General features: G+C 40.5%; 1 protein-coding gene across 2 annotated transcripts in view; it reads right to left on the bottom strand.

Moving 5' to 3' along the window:
* P4HA3 (prolyl 4-hydroxylase subunit alpha 3) overlaps positions 1–21,936 on the bottom strand; it is a 1,158,229-nt gene that overhangs the window by 73,463 nt on the left and 1,062,830 nt on the right. The window contains exon 12 of one of the 2 annotated variants that reach the window (XM_044073396.1): positions 78–174. The exons of the other annotated variant lie outside the window; for it this stretch is intronic. Coding sequence (XP_043929331.1) covers positions 78–174 — 97 coding nt within the window. The remainder of the gene's footprint in view (positions 1–77; positions 175–21,936) is intronic. 2 annotated transcript variants of the gene reach the window in all.

The raw sequence follows: 21,936 nt of genomic DNA on the forward strand, positions 1-21,936 counted from the left end.
GACAGTGTCCATGAACCTCATGAATGCATACAACTTCATGCACCTAAAATGTTCATTTTCAGTTTCTCATGCCTTACCCCACTTGTCTCCAACCAGCACTGGACAGCCTGCATGTAGGGTGTCTCCATTGCCTTTCCCATTTTTGTGTAAATTCCACCAGAACAACGCTGAATTCTTGAAAGACAAAACAGGAGAGAAGTGATAAGTCATTTAATAAATCATCGTTAAACTGCTATCTAGTTTGTTATTTTTTACTGTTCTGATTAATCTGACATTCTTATGGCCTCACCATCTGAACTTGTCAGGCCTGTACAGAATCTTATGTTGGGTGTTTGCATTTTTGGCTAAAAGATGGACTTGTCCAACAACATCATTCACTATATGACTGTTGGTGGGCTTAGTCTCCGTGCTGCAGTATAACAGTTTGTATGTATGTGTGATGTCTGCAGCAAAACTTTTACCTTTGAGAACATCATCAAACATTACAATCTCTAAGTGTATGTAGAATTATCAGGGCATTCACCCTAAAAGTACAACAACTAAGGTGCTTGTACTTCCCCCTGGTAAGTGGTACAGTTCTGGCATGCACCCCTCTTATTCCGGCTGAGGAGGACTGCATCATTGAGGTGTTGTCCCGTTAGCCTTGGACAGTGTACTAAGGCACACGCTCATCTGTGTATTCAGAAGGGCAAAAGGGCAGTTTTATGTTCTATTAATGGAAGCGGCTCAGTACAGATGGATTCTTTAATCATCCTGTCAGACTGAATATAAAATACACAATCCTGAAACATTCAGGTAGTTTATATCCTATTGAAATTGAAGTGTTATATGTGAAATGAATGGCCTACTGACAAGGTGATGGCTGTGTATAAATGGACCAAAGAGCTGTTGTACCCAGGTACATGTAGTTCAATACAGCTTGTTGGAAGTAAATCAGTATGACCTCTGGATGGCGTTGTGCTTGGAGTAAGTTTTTTAAAACAAGGAAATAAATGCAAGCTGTGGTCATATGTGCATTTTATGTGCATTTGTACACACCAGCAGCTACATAAGCTACCTAGGCACAGCAGGAAACAGTGCAAACTATGACAGCTACTCACAAATTCTTTGGTTACTCTTTTGGGGACAGAAAATATAAAGATTATAAAATTTGCACTAATTGAGTGTTAGCTTTACAGAACATGAGTGGTCCTCGTCCTTCCATTAAGCATTGAACGTCCATATTTTCTTTCCGTTTATAAATGTTACATTCATATTGTCTGAAAGATCCCTCAGTAATTTATAAATTACATTTATGCTGTCACCCTTTTTCTGCTTCATCAAATCTTCTTCCTTAGTCTTAGTTTCAGATTCTCATCTTCTTATAGAAATAACATTAATGGAAATGCCTACCAGAATCAACAGAGCCTTCTTTTGTGCAGTTCATAGGTTCACAGGTGTGTACTAGAATAATGGCTCTGGAGCCTTTACAAGCCTAGCCCATAGAAGTGCTCCGGCATCATGCTGCCTGACGTTAGTACCCAGTGACTCTATCAGTAGAGACCTGGAGTGATCCCCGGAGTGAACTTTCTATTTCCCAAGCACTCATCAAGATTTCTCTTGAAGAGGGACAGCAAGGTGCTCTGCTTGACATGTATGGGAAGTCTGTTCCAGAGCATGGGCAGTCTCTGGGTGAGGAACCTGTCCCTCCAGCATGTTCTGTTGATTGTGGTCATAGCCGGCTTTAGTCATAGGCCACCTAGGCAGCCTCCTAGGGCACCGGTCTAGCAGGGGCACTTTTCCAGTATTTATTTGGTGTAGGTAGACCGGGGCGGGGGCACCAGGTGGTGTAGTGGTGGGCACTGTGGAGCCCTTTTGCCTAGGGCAACAGTTGATCTAAGGCACTCCTGATTGTGGTACTGAGTTTGAGGTCTCTGGAGCATGTGGTGTGGTGGGATTGGGGTTTCTTTAGATGTAGCATTTCTAACAGAGCTGGGTCAGACATGGCTTTGTAAGTCAAGCAGAGATCTCCTCTAAGTAGGTAACATGAGACAGAGAATAGCTGGAGTCTTCTGAGTCTGTCCTTGTAGGACATGTGTTTAATGCCTAGGATCCTCTTCGTGAGGTACTACTGTGGGCTCTCCAGCTGTTTCAGGTGTCTAGTGAGGTACATGCCAAATGGGGCATTATACTCAATGATTGGTCTAATGAGCGAAGAGTAGAGAGAGACAATGACTTCTTTCTTCCTGGATGCAAAACCCTTTGTAATGAGATGTGCCACATAAAAGGACTTTCTGACCACAGTGGTAATGTGGTGGTCAGAGGAGAGGTTGCTGTCAACCTGCATCCCCAGATCTCTTATAACACCTTCAGTGTTCAGTGGGCTCCCATCAATGTGGTAATTAGTGGGAACTGAGTTTTTACCAAAGGGGATGACGACACATTTTTTTGGCGTTAAGCTTAAGACCATGGTTTTGACACCAGTCATTGGTCTCAGTGAGGCCTTTCTGTAGGATGTCTGCATCGGGTACATATTACATTATCAAACTTTTAAATGGTCGAATGTCATATGGTCGATACCATATGATTGAACTTTTAAAAGTTTGAACATTTCAGCGGGGATCTCTGTACAGTGCAGAATGGGAAGATTTCCCTTTCCTGCACTGTAGTGCGTTCTCGGAGTTGGTATATTTAAAGAGCGGGTGGTGTGGGGGGCTATGGTATGGTAGTTTTTTTTCTGTTGTTTATTTTTTTTTCTTTTCACTTTTCAACCTTTTAAAAGTTCGATCATATGGTTTCAACCATATGTCATTCGAACTTTTAAAATTTTGATAACGTAATATACACCCGTCTACATCACTTGGGGAGTTAATAATGGCTCCCAGCTTGCAGTCGTCTGCGAACTTCATCAGCCAGAGTCAGCCAGAATCCCTTTGTGCTGGCCTGGACTTCTGAGAAGTAGATGCCAAACAGGAGAGGACCCAGGACCGATCCCTGTGGGACTCCACTTGTGACTGGTCAGCAGTCTGACTTGGAGTCTGCTACTTTCACACTATGTGTTCTATCTGTGAGCCAGTTTGCAACACACCTAGTGATATAGAGGTTGAGGCCTATTTTGGTGAGTTTATCAATAATTCCTGAGTGAGGAATGGTATCAAAGGCCTTGACCAGATCAAAGTAGGCTGTATGCACTGTCTTACCTACATCCACTGCCCTAGTGACTGACCAGTTTGAGCAGGCATGATCTCCCTTTCACAAAGCCACATTGTGTGGGGTCTAGAGTTTGGAGATTTCCTGTATCATTGTTAATCAGGTCCATGGTGATGTGCTCCATAGCTTTACATATCAGACTCATCAGGCTAATGGGGCTATAATTCTCAGGGATTGTAGTCACTTCCCCTTTATGGAGAGGGATGACTGTAGCAGTGTGCCATTTGGTAGGGATAATGCCTGAAGTGAGGCTGTGATTGACGCACATGTGGTGTCAGTTCGCTTTGTAGTTCATATAGAACACAGCCAGGGATATTATTGGGTCCCATACAAGCTGTATTCTTGGCCTTGAACAATGTAGCTTTAACCTGTGCTGCAGTAATGCTGGGTACCTGGTATTCTTCCGGTATTGTGAATGGTCCTTTAGGGGAGGACAGAGGGTTAAAGTTCTCACTGACTCTGTCGGCCAGTATGTTGGCAATATTTGTTGGCTCAGTATAGGTGGTACTATTGTGCAGTAACTCAGAGCAAATCTGGGTATTGCCATGGAGGTTTTTGATATAACTATAGAAGGCTTTGTGATTGTTTTTAGTGTCTGCCACAATTCTGCCTTCATAGCTGGATTTGGAGGATTTGATGAGGGATCTCAACTTTTTATTGAGGCTAATAAGGAAGTTTTTCTAGTCTTAGGACTTCACCTTTTTCTGCAAAGGTTTCTTCCTTCTGTTTTAGAGTTTATTAATGGTAGGGGACCACCAGATCGGCTTCCTTTTTTTTGGAGGAGAGCATCTTGGTTCTGTTGGGTATGGCTAGTTCCATGCATTTATGTACATGTTCGTACAGTGCATTGGTGTATGATTTGGCAGTCATGCAGCTATTTTCCATTGATATGGGTGCCATGAAGTTAGCCACCTCTGTTTTAGGAGCCCAAAGTCAGCTTTGGAGAAGTTTTTCAAGGTGTTTACCTTTGTGGGCATTGTGGGTGAGATGTGGATTTCCATGGTGATTAGTTTATGGTCGGACCTGACCAGGGAGGGATTGACTATTGCTGTAGAGCAGAGGTCGCCCATGTTAGTAATAACCAGGTCAAGGATGTTGCTTCCTCTAGTGAGGGTCGGAATGAGCTGGTCCAGGGCATTGGAACTGATGAATTCCAGGAAGCGTTAAGCCAGTGTATTGGTGCTTGAGTAGTTTTCCCAGTTGATGGAGGGGTAGTTGAAGTCTCTTAGTATGAGAGTGTTGGGTTGGACCTTGATAGATTCCAGGGTGCTCTTAGGAATGTAGAGTGAGAGTCTAGGGACATGATTGGGGACCTATAGCAGGCTATGACTTGGATCACCATCTTACCCAATGTTAGTTGCACCTGAAGTATATCAGATGTACTATGCTAGGCTACTACTCTGGAGGTGTGCATATCCTTAATGAATATGGAAACACCACCACCTTTGGAGCTTTGATCCATGTTTCGGGGCCAAAAGGTGTGGAATGAGTTATAGCCTGGTAGTGCAGGGGTGCTTTCTACTGCTTTAAACCAGGTTTCTGTTACAGCACAAATGTCAAGGTTCTCCATTTTGAGGAGTGCTTCAAGCGAGTACATCTTGAGATTTAGAATTCTAGTGTTGAGCAGCATGACTCTCCGATTGCATTTATTTACAGTTGTTATGGTGGTAATTTGGTCTTTGGAACACCACCTAAAAAGGCACTATAGGGGTGGCAAGAGCCTTAGCCAGTACCTGGAAACCCAGGGGTGACAGATGCAAGCCATCTCTGGCAAAGCATCGAGGTCTGTCAATCATGTTATCCCAAGCAGACAGATACTGGATTCCCTTAGAATAACACCAGAAACTTAGCAAATTGTTGAGGTCAATCATTTTTGTTTGTACTGTGGTATCATTCTGGGTGACAGTAAGATACTGCTCAGGGCTGGGCTCATACCTGCCTGGGCCACATAATCTGAGAGCTCTACCATTTTTCTTTTCATGTAGTCCAGGGAGGTGTGTCTCAGGTCATTTACACCCACATGGACAATGACAGAGTCATACTTGCACTTGTTGTGGAGTGACATGATTGCATGTGTTATGTGTCAGCTTCTGGCACCTGATAGACAGTTGATGGTTATCTTACTCAACCTAGTGAGTGGGACATTTGTGTGCCTCACTATTGAGTCACATATGATTAGTGTATTAGGCAAGGTATTTAGCCTTAGGGGCTTAGGATGAGGGGCACACTGTGGAGGTGAGACATGTGTCCTGTGGTTTGTGCTGTATTGTGGTGGTCAAGTGCATTTCTGTTTTGGAGGTCTCTGCTGTTTGGGTAAATTTCTATTGACAGCCTCCGCAAAGGTGGGTGTGTGGTTTGTGTTTTTTATGTGAGAGCTGTGATGGTTGGTGTTCTGGCGGGCTATGTGTTCTATGTGGTATGGTGCAGGTGTTGACCTTCTCCTCTTGACCAGCTAGTCTAGTCTTGGCTGGAGAGTGCATAGCTTCCAATGTGGTGATATAAGTGCAGCTCTCACAAGTCTGAGTGTTGGGAGGAAGAGTTGTCTGTGTACATGAGGCAGTTGCTACACTGCCTCAGAATGCCCAAGTGCACCAGGTTAATAGGAGAAAGCATAGGGAACTGGCCTTTAATCATGCCAGGAGAAGTGGTCATAACTGCAGAGTACTGGAGCTATTTTTGTGAAGAATGACTAGTGCTGATGGCACTTAGGTGTGCTACAATAATTGCTACAAAAACCTTTTGAAGTGCAAAATGATTAAGCTGTTTGAAGTGCAAGAGAGAGAGAGAGAAGGAACTAGCAAGATCAATGGGAAAAACTAAAGAGCAGACCTTCTGGCACCAGTAATAGTTTACTTCAGTTCGGCGCCACTGAGCGGAGCTTAAACAAGTGCAAACCTGCACAAACACCGGCTTTTAAACCAGAAACTTGAAAGGGATGGAAAAACTGCCCAAATGGCCAATAAATTACAATTTCTGGGCCAGACACCACTCCTCTTGCGGTAGATAGGCTACCTAGTGGTTACCACTCCCACTGATAAGCTAGAAGGCTTCCCTCCAACACAGAAAGGCTTGGGGGGCTCAGAAGCCTACAAGCAGTCCTGCATACAACAAATCTGTATTAGGATTAGGCAAGTTACAGGAAAGGTGGGAAACAAGTTTTGAACTTTTTTATTTCTTTTTTTTACAGAAAAGCAGCTAAAACAGCAATAAAAACAATTCAAATGCAGTGCAAGCTAACAAACTTGGGTGTGTAGCAATATTAAAGCAAATACAGTTTAAATAACTGCAATTAAATTTAAAAAAAAATGACTAAAAATAAGTGCAGAAAGTAGCAAATTAGGAAAAAATCAAAATGGAGGCAGTTAGAGTATCTCTTTCTCCTTCATGATGCTCTTGCAGTCTGCAGGATGCCAAAACTGGAATCGGTGGAGCTTAAACAAGCGCAAACCTGCGCAAACATGGGCTTTTAAACCAGAAAGTTGAAAGGGATAGAAAACTGCCCAAATGGCCAATAAACTACAATTTCTGGGCCAGAAACCACTCCTCTTGTGGTAGATAGGCTATCTAGTTCTTATCACTTCCACTGATAAGCTAGAAGGCTTCCCTCCAACACAGAAATGCTTGGGGGGGGGCTCAGAAGCTTACAAACAGTCCTGGATACAGCAAATCTGTATCTGGACTAGACAAGTTACAGGAAAGGTAGGAAACAAGTGCAAATGCATGCTTTTAGACCAGAAAGTTGATAGGGATGAAAAAACTGCCCAAACAGCCAATAAACTACAATTTCTGGGCTAGAAACCACTCCTCTTGTGGTAGGCTACCTAGTGCTTACCACTCACAACCATGTCTAGATACATGTATCTAGTGCACTGACTTTTAAGTCATATTCTAGTCTAGACATTTGCTCTCTTAGCTATTTTCCAGACTCCTATTGACATGTCAGCACTAGTAACTCTGAGTGCGGACATGCTGAAAAAAAAGTGAAAATGCAGATAAAAAGATCTTCTCCATTAAACTTCTTCTTTTACAGGGAGACAATCCCCCCAACCTCCCAATGTGGGAGGCAAGTCCCCTGCAACCTCCAAACATATATAGACTTACTCCAAGATTTCTGTACCTTGGAGAAAAGTGAATATTCATCTTGGATTTAGTATATGTAAGTCCATTTCTTTGGCTTTTCACTTTCAGCATTACTGAACTCACCAATGTGGAGCCAGACATTTCAAACAGTTACTTATTTTCTGTTTATATATAGTCTAACTAAGCTCACAAAACATTTACAACCTCTCACTCTGTGAAAACTGTGTACTTTGCATCTGGGAAATAAAACACTTAAATCCCTAATCCTAAGAGTTCCTAAACCCAGCTCCCCATTTGACTTCAGACCAAGGGCTCAAGTCTTGCCCATTCCATCTTGTCATAATTCAGAAACCATTTCCCTTGAAATATACTTGGAAGCTCCTTGATTCTCCATTCCAATGACATAGTATCTTTTAGATCAAGACACAAAGTCTCTGTAATAACAGAATGTCTAGAAGATACACTCTTTATGTTGACATTTTAGATAGAAAATAGCTACCTACTCCTCAACACAAGCAAAATTAAACAATGATGTTAGAAAATAGCCCCCGTCTCCTCAACACAAGCAAAATTAAACAATGATGTTAGAAAATAGCCCCCGTCTCCTCAACACAAGCAAAATTAAACAATGATGTTAGAAAATAGCCCCCGTCTCCTCAACACAAGCAAAATTAAACAATGATGTTAGAAAATAGCCCCCGTCTCCTCAACACAAGCAAAATTAAACAATGATGTTAGAAAATAGCCCCCGTCTCCTCAACACAAGCAAAATTAAACAATGATGTTCAAAACCTGCAAGAAAGTGAAATCTGTAGCAGCTGAAAGGAACATCATCACTAAAAATAACAAAGTAACAAAAACACCAAGAACTACCAAACATTCCTATTACCTACACAGTCACTAACTAACACTAACTGGAGTGAGGTGTTCAGTGGAAAAACTGCAGATGGAATGTGGAAAGTTTTGAAACAGAAATTGTTTGAGTGCAAAAAAAAAAAATGAAAAAAAGTGTAACATCAGGATCTGGCCATACAACGTCAGGGGGATATAGTTCCATAAAAACAACATTCCTGCTTAAGGTGAAAGACAAAAAATATAAGAAATGGAAGCAAGTTTGAACTATAACTTTGAAAACTGAAATAAACAATTTCGACAAACAAATTAAGCAGAGAGTGAGACAAGATCAAGAAAACAATGGAGGAAATTTATGTAAAGATATTCAGCATAAGAGGAAACATTTTCATAGATACATACAATGTGCAAGGAGTAAAGACATAAACAGTGATAAACTGAGTGTAGATTCTAAAATGTATTCTCTGACACAACAGATTATAAATATATTCACAAAATCTTATACAAAATGGTTTGACTCAACAAATGGGGTGATAAGTTGTCCTAGTGTCATCCAGGTAACCTCAGATACTGGAATCAAATTAGATTATATTGAAAAAGAGCTGCACAAACTGGATCCAAACAAAGCACAGTGAGGAGATGGAATTAGTAAGAATGACCTGATAACACTTCAGCAAGAACTTACACTACCATTATATCTATTATTCACTCGGTCATATAAATATGGGGAGAGTCCTCAAAATTGGAGAGATGGGTTTAGTAAACTTGTCCTTAAGGGAAAGGAGATTAGGACAGACCTTGAGTCATATAGAGCCTTAAGTTTACTTTCATGTTCTGGAAAAATAATGGAGAAGGTAATATAGGATAAGTTATTGTCAGAACTAGATAGGTTGGCACTTGAAACCATATATTAGCATGCATATGTTGAAAATGGATCTATTAACACCTGTAACATGATGTTCTATAACAATATAGCAACAGCTATGAATGAAAAATTGTGCTGTAATGTATTTATATAGATTTAACTTCAGCATTTGACAGGGCCATACATAAAACACAGATCAATAAATTAGAACAACTAGGTACTGATATACTCTTGATTAAATGGATAGCTGCATGGCTTACAAATAGGACATGGCAAGTAGCATACAACAATTGGACAGCTGAAATTCTTGGTTGCAGTCAAGGTGTCCCGCAGCCTCTGTCCTAGGCCCTTACTTGTTTAGATTGCATCTTTCAGACCTAACCTTTTCATCTGAGGTGTTCTACAGTCTATATGCAGATATGTTACAGATAAGGCATGTCTGCAAAAGAACTTGACCATTTGGGTACAGGAGAATAATATGCTGATAAATACATCAAAAACTAAGCATATGAGATTTGGGAGACATAAACTGAAAGGTGAATATTTAATACAGCACACAGTGATTGAAACTGTAGACTCATTTAAGGACCTGGCTATATGGGTAGATTTAGCTATGAGTTGTTGTAATCATATAATTCAATTAGCTAATGATAGTTATAGAACTATAGGGTGTATAAAAAGATTTATAAAGTCTAGGAAATCAAACATAATGAAGTCATTGTTTGTTAGTTACATTAGACCCAAACTTGAGTATGGAATAACAATATGAAAACCTATAGGAAAACAAGCATGAATAAACTGGAAAGAGTACAGCGGAAATATGCTAAGAGCATCCATGGATGTGAAAATTTAAGTTATTATGAAAGACTAAAACATCTGAACTTGTACAGTGTCTCTTACAGATATTTAAGAGGAGACCTTATTCAGGTATATAGGGCATTTAGGGACAACTACCTCTGGGAATGTTTGGGGTTATCAAAAAGTACTAGAAATTCATCAGACATCCTATGTAGAAGATTCTATAGGAATGAATATGTACTAATTGGTTCTCTGACAGAGTAGCTGATGCATGGAACAGACTACCAAATTACACTAAAGCAAGTACTAGTTTAGATATTTTTAAGAACAGCCTGGATACTTATTATGGGAACAAGTGTTTTGGTATATTGACAATTACGCCCGTGCTTGAACTATTTGTATGTATGTATGTATGTATGTATGTACACGTTTGGCTGGATAAAAATATACTTTAACCCCAGGGCTAGGTAAGACACATTTCTCACTTCCTACTGCAGGGGGTAGAGGTGTTAGAGGTAGAGGTAGAAGTGTACTGCTCCCTTAGTTTGAATGCTTTATTCTACTAATGTCAACTGCCTCTCTGAAAACAAAACAAAACATCACTTCAAACAACAGCTAATATACTTTGTTTCTTTATTACATTAGTCCCAAGAATAGAATACCATTGTTCTGTTATCTTAATAGCTAAAGAGCTTATTTAACAAAGATGTTGTCTACTCCTTAAATCCATTTTCTTAAAACTAATAAAACACAATCCATTTCTGCAGCTGACTCTCAAAAGACAAACTTCATACCAAGATCTGTACACCTGAATGCCCCAGCATCCTTTTTGATATGTAACGCCATGCACTCTATTTCACAAAAATGCTCATAGTTTTCAGTTTTTGCTTATAAACTGTGGTAAGCCATAACATTAACCATCAACAATTTAGATATTTCCGCAGGACACAGAGCTGTCCTTCGGCATCACCTCACCTAATCTGCCAGATGAATGTGCACGTTTAACAACGTAGCCGACACAAACGTATATCCTCCTCCTTTTTCTCTCTCAGCTGAATAACGTGTCCTCCAGCACATTGCTGATACCTCATCTAGTCCTTCCCACCTCTTTCGTCCGTTCTTATGCCTCTGTCCTAAAACCTCCCACTACCCGTCCCACAAATCATCTTCCCACTTCCCCATTCATCTCCCCCCTTCCACTACAAATATCATCTGTTTCTTAACATTAACTGGGCCTTAACATCTTATATCCCAAACACTAGTCTGGCATTAAATCAGCTCTCTAACCCTGATAACCACACTTCTCTACTGTCGTGCTATCTACCTCCATGAGTCTTCTTTTTCCCTGGAAAATGCTATTACATGCAAATACTCTTTCAATTCTGTAACATTTTAAATGTATTTTCATTTTGCCCCACTGCACAAGTAACTTTTATATGGTACTTTTTTTTGTTGCAGCAATATGTAAATTGTATTATTCTGCTATTGAGTGTTTTGCTCTTAGGGTAAATGTGAAAAAAGGTGCATTTGTATTGTTGCAGTAGCCCAGTAAATAGAGTCAAATAAATACATGTATACATGCATACGTACATACATACATACATACATGTATACATATATACATACATACTTGTATACATACATGCACGCATACTTGCATACATAAATACATGCATAATTAGATACATACATACTTGGATGCATACATATATGCATACTTGCATACACACTTACATACATATTTACATTCATGCATACTTACATACATGCATATAGGTTCATAGGTTCATAGGTGCATACTAGGCTATCTGCCCTAGGGCATTTATAAGCCTAGCCAGAATGTATTTGGCTTTCGCCACCCATTTTAAATTTATTTTGCTATGCCCTTTTTCGAGGTTAGTATACTTTGCCTCTGTCTAACAGTGACACAGAAGTGATACCCGGGGTAAACCTACGATCTCCCATCCACTCATCAAGATTCCTCTTGAACAGAGTCAATGAGGGACTCTGCCTAACCTGGACTGGGATTTTATTCCAGAGTGAAGGGAGCCTCTGGGTTATGAATCTCCCCTCCAGCATGTCCTATTTATTTCAGTGCTGAGGTTCAAGTCTCTCGAGCGTGTAGCTCGATGGGATTTGGATTTTCTGAGGTGCAGCATGTCCATTAATTTTGGGTTGGACATGGCTTTATACGTCAGGCACAGATCGCCTCTGAACAGGCGGTATGCCACTGAGTAGAGCTGGAGTTTCTTTAACCGGGCAGCATATGGCATCTGTTTGAGCCCTTTGATCCTCTTGGTGAGGTACTTTTGGGGTTTTTCCAGTTGCTGCAGGTGTCTGGTAAGGTACATCCCAAAAGGGGTATTGTACTCAATTATGGGCCTGATGAGAAATGAGTAAAGAGGCACGATGACCTCCCCTGATCTAGATGTGAATCCCTTCATGATTAGGTGGGCTATATAAAATATTTTTCTAACCACTTTGGCCACGTGGTTGTCAAATGAGAGATTGCTATCAACTTGGGTCCCCAGGTCCCTAATTACTTCTTCTGTACTTAATGGATTACCACCTATGTGGTAATTTGTGGGCACTTTGTTTTTGCCAAAGGGGATGACTATACACTTTTTGGCGTTTAGCTTGAGGCCATGGCTCTGGCACAAGTTGTCTGTTTCTATGAGGCCCTTTTGGAGGATGCTTATGTCGGCTGGAGAGTCGATTATGGCGCCCAGTTTGCAGTCATCTGCGAACTTGGTCAGCCACATTCCTTCCGTGTTGGCCTGTTCCTCTGAGAAATATATACCGAACAAGAGAGGTCCCAGGACTGAGCCTTGTGGGACACCACTTGTAACTGGTTTGGAGTCTGACATGACTCCAGCAATTCTAACCATGTGGGTTTTGTCCTTGAGCCAGTTTGCAATCCATCTAGTGACATAGGGGTTTATATTTAAGCTGGTGAGCTTATCTATAATGCCCGAGTGGTGTATTGTATCAAAGGCTTTTGCGAGGTCCAGGTAGGCTGTGTGGACCACCTTCCCCCCTCGTCAATGGCCTTGGTGACTGTTTCAAAGAAATCAACCAGGTTTAAGAGGCAGGATCTGCCCTTAACAAAGCAGAACTGGGTAGGATCCAGTGTCTGTAGGTCCCCAATATCTTTATTTATGAGGTCCATGATGATCCTTTCCATAGCTTTGCAGACCAAGCTAGTCAGGCTTATAGGGCGATAGTTTCCAGGATCCGTTGAGGCACCACCTTTATGGAGAGGGACCACTGTTGCTGTACGCCACTCTTTGGGCACATATCCTGTAGTAAGGCTGAGATTGAACAGTAGTTTTATGTTTGGGTTTAGCTCTTCTTGGAGTTCATGTAGGACGCAGCCCGGGACACCGTCTGGTCCCATTGATGCTGTGTTTTTTGCTTTGGAGAGGGCGGCTCTTACCTGAGCATCTGAGATGTCAGGGAGGCAGCACTCTGCTGGATAGATATTTGCCCTTTTGGTGGGGAGGGGGGGAGTTTGTGCTGAACCTGTCAGCTAGGATGTTGGCAATGTCTGTGGGTTCGGTGTATTTTTTGTCATTTTGGACTAATTCTGAGCATATCTGGGAATTACCACCCAGGTTCCTAACATAACTAAAGAAAGCCTTGTGATTATCCTTAGTGTCCTGTGCAATTTTTCTCTCGAAGCTGGCCTTAGACAATTTTATGAGTGCCCGTAGTTTTTTGCTAATACTGATCAGTGATGCCTTCCCTTTTTGGGATTTTGCTCTATCATTTAGTAGCTTCCTCCTTATATTGTATAGTTTGTTTATGGCTGGGGTCCACCAGACAGGACGTCTGCCTTTGGAGGATTGGGTCTTGGTTTTATTTGGGATTGCATGATCCATGCATTCCTGAAGGTGTTCATAGAATGCGTTTATAAAGGATTCTGCGGTCTGGGCCGTATTTTCCACAGGCCGGGGCTTTGAAGGATTCCACCTCGGTTTTGAGGAGTGTGAAATTTGCTTTAGAGAAGTATTTCACTGTGGTTTTCTGGGCAGGGGGTGGGGTCGGGATGTGAATATCCAGTGAGATTAGTTTATGGTGTGATCTTACCAGTGAGGGATACACTTCTGGTCTGGAGCATAGAGTCCCCATGTTGGTGATGATCAGGTCCAGTATGTTTTCCCCTCTTGTGAGAGTGGTAACAAGTTGTTCCATAGCATTTGAGTTTATAAATTCTAGGAACCTTTGGGCTAGGGTGTTGGAGCTAGAGTAATGCTCCCAGTCTATGTTTGGGTAGTTGAAGTCGCCCAGTATAATGGTGTTTGGAGAGACCTTCATATTTTCCAGTGTTCTCAGGAAGGCCGAGTGGGGTTCCTGGGTTTGGGATGGTGGTCTGTAGCAGGCTATAAACTGGAAGGCAGTTTTACCCACTGTTAGTTGCACATGGATAGTCTCTGATGCTTCGTGCTTTGCCACCAACCTGGAGGTGTGGGTATCTTTGATGTATATCGATACTCCCCCTCCTTTTGTGGTTCAGTCCAAGTTTTGGGGCCGAAAAGCATGGTATGAGGTATAACCTGGTAGTGCTGGGGTGCTCTCGGGACCCCTGAACCAGGTTTCTGTTACTGCACAGATATCGATGTTCTCCATGCTAAGGAGAGTTTCGAGTGCGTGCATCTTGAGGTTTAGACTTCTGGCGTTGAGTAGCATTACTCTTAGTTTCTTATCCCTTGTGATACCTATGGAGGTGGGTTTGTCTTTTGAGCCTTGCCTAAAAAAGGCACTATGGGGTAGCAAGAGCCTTTGCCAATATCCGAAAGCCCAGGGTGACAGGTGCAAGCCGTCCCTAGCGAAGCATCGTGGCTTGTCGAGCATATCATCCCAAGCTGACAGGCATTGGATCCCCTTTGAATGACACCAGTACTTAAGCCAATTGTTGAAATTGATCATCTTGTCTTCATATTGTGGCATAATTCTTGGTGAGGGTAAGATGCTACTCAAGGTCAGGGTCATACCGGCCTGGGCTACATGCTCAGAGAGCTCCTCTATGTCTCTTTTCATGTAGTCCAGGGAGGTACGCCTCAGGTCATTCACACCAGCATGGACAATGACTGAGTCATATTTGTACTTGCCTTGGAGTGACCTGAGTGCTTGTGTTATGTGGTGGATCCTAGCACCCGACAGGCTGCTCACCGTGACCCTCTCCTTGTGAAGCCTGGTGAGAGGGACGTCAGTGTACCTGACGATAGAGTCACCTATTACAAGTGTATCAGGTGTGTTGTTTAGTCTTAAGGGCTGTGACTGTTCGGCACACTGGCTTTGTGAGATATGTGTTGCACGTGTTTTGTTTTGGGGTAGCGGTTGCTTGGGTGTCTGCTTTGGAGGTCTCTGCTGCTTAGGCAGATCTTTATTTAGAGCCTCCGAGTATGTTTTTGTGTGATTATGTGTTTGGTTTGCTGTCATGGTAGGTCTATGTGAGACTGGAATTGTAGTGAGTGTGGTTTCCTTCTCCTCCTGACTGGTTATGCCAGTACTGAGATGAGAGAGCTTAGCCTCCAGTTTGGCTATATGGTTGCATCTCTCACATGTGTTGGAATTTGTTGGGAGGAGGAGAGGGTTGTCTGTGTACATGAGGCAGTTGTAACATTGCCTCAAGATTCCCAGATTCACCAGCTGGACCGGAGAGGAGAGCATATTTACATACATAGTTACATACACATATACATGCGTACATACATACATACACAGAAGCATACTTACATGCATACACATATACTTACATACATACATTCACTCAAATACTATTGATGGCTTCAGTTTGCCTTTGTAACACTGTTTCATGTTTGTTTTTTTAATCGTTATCTTTCAGCCTTCTGTTTGTAAATGAAATAAAACTGAGCTGAAATGAGCAGCTCATTCAGAAGCATTCTCTTCCATAAAGATTGCCAGTGTGAATTTAGATTTCCAAAATGGCACTCAGAATTTAAGTTGTGAGAGTATTATCTGTGAGTGATAACTCCACGTGCTGATGGCTGTGAACCCTCCAGCTCTCCTAATAATCATAACTAACTGCAACGTCGCTGCACCCTGGGGTGATGGAAAAGATTTACATACTTTTGGAGTTTACCGTGCCATCAGCCTATCATACTCAGTAATGGCAGATCTTCTTCTTACAGAGTGAGCATGATAGCCATGTGCATTATGGGTATTAAATAGTCTTTAATGTGCAAGCACAAGTGCGCACATATACAAATGCACACACACACACACACACACACACACACACACACACACACACACACACACACACACACACACACACACACACACACACACACACACAAAACCACACTGTAACAACGATAATATCAATGTGAAAATATAAAACATGGAATGTCAACACATTCCCTACCTGCTCCAAGGACTAACGTCAGAGCAGGCAAAATCAAAAGTAAGTGTGTTTTCAGGGGGGCAAGCAGCCTGCACCCCCTGCTAATTTTATGTACTAACTTAAATTGCACAATCCCTTGGCTAATGGACTCTGCTTGGTAGATGAGTCTCATATTCAGACCAATGAATGTGGATTCCTTTCTGGCCATGGAATAGTGGATCAGTTCTTTGTCTTTGGATACTAGAAGGGGTCAGAGCAATGTGCCAGTGTGGTCTGTATGTTTTTCTTGGGCCCTGAGAAGGTATATGACCCCATACCATGGAATGTCCTATGGGAAATATTTCAACAGAATGGGGCCCTGGGGCTGCTGGAGTGTACTACCAGGTCTCTGTATTTGACAGAGTGCTGCATCCATACTCCTGAATTAATTATATATGTACGTATGTATTTCTCTCTTATATAATTTTTCTATTTATTGTTGTATATGATTATGCTGGAGATGCTATTCTGTAAAATAAATGCAGTTTTATTTACAGTGTACTCACTTCCCAGGGCACACAGGTAAGTATATATACATTTTCACACAGTTCAGATTTTAAATATCTCACTGGAATTAATAGTTCAATACTCACAACTTCACTAGTTAGAATGAAGAAAAAGTCTCTCAAATAATCCAGTACAAAGAGTCAAGCCATCTGAAGACTCTCGCTCTCTCTCAGTAATCCACTTCCCTTGCTCCAGTAACTCCTTAGGTTTCCACCAGGCATTCTATACCTTTTCTTCTCACAGCAAACTTTTCTGTATGGCAGATCCCTTCCTATGAAAGAGACAAGCATCTCTGCTACACTGATTCTGTCCCTCCATTTTATAATAAGCGTGTGTGAATTTCTGCAGTCAGGTCAGGTATGGTTCCTTTCCCTTGACTGCCCCATAACTGCAGCTCCACATACCACATGACCCCCCCCCCCCCAGCTCAGATCTGTGAGCATGAATATCATTGGCTAGCCAGATCCCACCTTAGCTGACTCACATATTGTGTGGTACATGGTTATTTTATTTATGTATGTATGTAAACAAATAAATAAATATGTGCCTTGTATTTATTTGTTTATTAATTATAGCTCTCCAGTTTGGACACCTTCTCACAGTATATTCAAAAACAGTGGATATAAAAAGTGTACACACCCCTGTTAAAATGCCAGGTTTTTGTGATATAAAAAATGAGACCATGATAAATCACTTCAAAACTTTTCCCACCATTAATGTGACCTATAACCTACACAAGTCAATTAAAAACAAACAAATCTGTTTGGGGAAAAATATAAAAAATAAAAAAACGTACAATACGCTGGTTGCATATGTGTGCAAACCCTTAAACTAATACTTTGTTGTGTGTGTGCACCCTTAAACTAATACTTTGTTGAAGCACCTTTTGATATAATTACAGCATTCAGTCTTCTTGGGTGCACACCTACCATCAATTAAAGAGACTCTGATTAACCCCAAATAAAGTTCAGCTGTCCTAATAGGATTTTCTTGACATTTACTCAGTTGCTACAGCAAAAGCCATGGTTCCTAGAGAGCTTACAAAGCATCAAAGGGATCTCATTGTTGAAAGGTATCAGTCAGGAGAAGGGTACAAAAAAAATTTCCACAGCATTGGATATACCATGGAACACAGTGAAGACAGTCATCAAAAAGTGGAGAAAATATGGGACAACAGTGATGTTGCAAAGAACTGGACATCCTCCTAAAACTGATGAAAATACAAGCCAAAACTGGTCAGGGAGGCTTCCAAAAGACCTACAGCAACACTAAAGGAGCTGCAGGAATTTCTAGTAAGTACTGGTTGTGTTCTACATGTGACAATCTCCCGTATTCTCCATATGTCTAGACTATGGGGTAGGGTTGCAAGACAGAAGCCTTTTCTTACACAGAAAAACATCCAGGCCCAGCTAAAATTTGCAAAACAATACATCATCTCCCAAAAGCATGTGGGAAAATGTCTTATGGGCTAATGAGACCAAGGTTGAACATTTTGGCTACACTTCCAAAAGGTACGTTCGGTGCAAAATCACTTTGCATCACCAAAAGAACACCATCCCACGGTATAGCATGGTGGTGGCAGTATCATGCTTTGTGGTTGCTTTTCTTCAGCTGGAACTGGGGCTTTAGTCAAGGTGGAGGGAATTATGAACAGTTCCAGATACCAGTCACTTTTGGCTCAAAACCTTCAGGCACATGATAGAAAGCTGAAGATGAAGAGGAATTTCACCTTTCAACATGACAATGACCCCAAGCATACATCCAAATCAACAAAAGAATGGCTTCACCAGAAGAAAATTAAAGTTTTGGAATGGCCCAGACCTAAATCCAATAGAAAATCTGTGGGGTGACCTGAAGAAGACTGTGCACAAGAGATGCCCTCGCAATCTGACAGATTTGGGGTGCATTTGCAAGGAAGAGTAGGCAAATATTGCCAACTCAAGATGTGCCATGTTGATAGACTCCAACCCAAGAAGACTGAATGTTGTAATTGAATCAAAAGGTGCTTCAACAAAGTATTAGTTTATGCAACCAGGGTATTGTACATTTTTTATTTTTTCCCCTAACAGATTTGTTTGTTTTTCAATTGAATTGTGCAGGTTATAGATCACATTAAAGGTGGAAAAAGTTTTGAAATGATTTATTGTGGTCTCAGTTTTTTATATCACAAAAACCTGGCATTTTAGCAGGGGTGTGTACACTTTTTATATCCACTGTATGTCTGGTAAACATCTGGCACCTAATGCACCCACAACCCTCTGATTCTTGGATTTAGCTCTCCCAGATATCAGGTTGGTTAAACACTATATTTCCTTTGTATATCCATATCATCACAGGCTTCTTTCCTCCACAGAGTAAGGAATGTTGCAATCCTGGAGAACATTTGAGTAGAGCCTCTATTCCTCTGGGATGAGAGGAGTTAACTCAGGTAGTTTAGGTACTACCCTAGGACAACCTTTGTGGATATCTGCTTGGAGGCATGGTTCATTTGGAGAAAGCCTCAAGAGAGAAACCAGACTACTAGAAAATTTATTGCAACAACCTTGCTTGTGAATACCTGGGGATTCACAAGATAAAATGGAGACTGCTGCAGAGGATAGGGAAATCTGATTTGTCATGCTGTGCTTGCTACAAGCATAAGCCTCACTAAGTAGAAAAAGTTCAGAAAATGACTGGATATGTATGTCACCAAAGTAACAACACTGGAGAATCTTTGGATGTTGCCTGCCTAATTTTTAGCACGACTTTTTATAAAAGTCTCACATATTGGATTAATAAAAATATTAGTCTTTTTTTGGGGTAATTAAAAAGTTTTTATTTATTTATCCTTTGTTGACTGGGTTAGTCCCACTAGGCTAGGAGCCTCTTTTCAGGGGAAACCTGAGGTGGTATTTATACTTCTAGTGGAAATTTGACCAGGGCATTGAGGAACTTCCCCTATTCATTAGGACAGTGTTTGTTCTAATCCTAGTGTTGTTGGTGCCTGAGAGAGGACAAGAAGAGCCAAGATGCATATAGGTGAGCGCTGCTGGGGTATTTGAGGCTTTACTGGATCCTGAAGAGCTGTTTCAGCAAAATTTGTTTATTTCATTTGGACCAAATGTTAAAAACAACTATGGATATTTTATTACAACTGTCTAGATGGGGAGGGTTATGGGATGATATTTTGGATGAATTGCTGCAGAGTGAGTCAGAAAGTGGAAAAGATGTTTCATGGGGTGAAATTATGGACACAATCCATTCAGAAGAATTGGAAACCATTTTACAGTAATATTGTTAGAAAAGGAAATCATATGCTGAGACCATTAGGAAAACTGCAGGGAAAGGGAGAAGAAAAGGTAACAGTCAAAGGAAATTTGTCGTAAAAATTCAGAACAAAGAAGAAAAAGAGGTGGATGAGTATGACATCCGGGATAATGTAATGGTCCCAGTGGGACTGAAGGCTCATGAGGTCAGAGCTTTTATTCGTATTCATAAAGAGTAATTTTGTGGCATTATCTTTGAGACTGGTACTGTCATGGAAAGTTTTTGGGGGCTGTATGAAAAAAAGAACTGTAATCCATGGAACTCATATGTGGCTAAAACATTTCAGAGAAAGGCAAAAAATAAAAAAAATGTTCAAACTGAAGTTAAAAATGAAACTTTAATGAGACATTTAAGCACATTTTAAAAAGAAGTTATGGACATTGGTAAAGTATATGACAGCAGAGGATTATGGACTAGTGAATGCAGCTGTCATATTGTACTGAAAATGGAGAAAGAAAAACCTGTTCCTATTCCCAGGATAAGTGTAGAAGGCAACAGGAGTGCTGTAAAATATTGCGGATATCCTAAAATGTGTTTTTTTTTCTGTTAAAATGATGATAATTTACTAAGTAACTGTAATAAAAGGACATATCATTTTTGTGGGGAAACAGCTCATGGTGCAAAAACTGTAAACTAAAATGTTATGAATGTAGCAAAACCAGGCATTTGTGGATGAACTATAATCTAGAGAAAATGGATGAAGAAGAAGAATGAAAAGTGAGGATAGTATACGGAAAGAAGAAATGGCCCCAATAGAGGATAAAGAGTAAGTCTGGGTAAGCATAAAGAGAGGGGTAAAGACACAAAATGAAACAGAAGATGTTATAGAAAAGGGTTCTGAAATAAGTGGTGAGGAAGAGCTAAACTGAAAAATAGTATAAAAAGTAAAAAAACATTATATTGGCAAAAGAGTAAGATGCAGAAAAATAAAGTTTAAAGGGACAAAGAGAAGAGGGAAGTCAGTAGATAATGCAAATGGGATAAATACTTCAGACAGACATACTTCTGGTCAGCTGCAGCATAGACATAATGACAATTTTAGAGTACTTTCAGCAAATGTAAATAGTATTAAAATATAAGCAGAAGGATAAGCATCCTAAATTGGTGCAGTAAGTGTGATGTCAGTGTAATAATATTGGAAGATGTAACATTTTTGACACAAGAAGAGAGATTACAAAGAAATTTTGGGGAGTAGGTACACTATGGAATCAAGGAAAAGAACTACACCCTGACATAACTACTTTGAAGGAAGTGAGTGAAAATACTGAATATAACACTGGTAATGGTGGGAGGATTAGCTGGGAAGGCATAATTAGGTATACAGAATTATAGCACTGTATGCCTACGTTACAAGAAAGAAAAGGACATTTATTTCATACAAATGTGGATTATTTAATAATTAATATGACTATAATATTAAGAAATGTTAATTGTGATTTGAGAGAAGAAAAGAAATGATGTCAAGAAAATGTTTGATGTTATAACGGAACAATTTAAAGATTTGGAAAAATAATTTGTGGACATACAGTTGAGGTGTATATAAGTCTGAAATAGATTATTTTATTGTATCATAAGATTTAACTATAGCTGATGGCAAGACACTTGTAACAGGCTTTCAGATCACTCAGCTGTATAAATAGAGATACAGGAAAATAAGTATATCAGACTGAAAACGAAATAAAAATAAACGAGAAATTATGGAATGAAAATAGAAAGAAAATAAGTACACGGTTATGGCAAGATCATATTTCCACCAGACTATGTTATAAAAAGTGGTCAGAGTGCTGGCAAGCTTTAAAAAAATAAAGTATTTTTTAGAATGGCAGTCAGATGTAATAAAAGCAGAAAAAAATTATAAAACAATGCTTTAAATGATTTGGAAAGGAACAATAGAGCATGTTATGCGGTAGAAGAGAGACTTTATGAAAAG

Source organism: Protopterus annectens, chromosome 5.part1 (genome assembly GCF_019279795.1).
Source record: "Protopterus annectens isolate FY-2018-M chromosome 5.part1, PAN1.0, whole genome shotgun sequence".
Taxonomy (NCBI): domain Eukaryota; kingdom Metazoa; phylum Chordata; order Ceratodontiformes; family Protopteridae; genus Protopterus; species Protopterus annectens.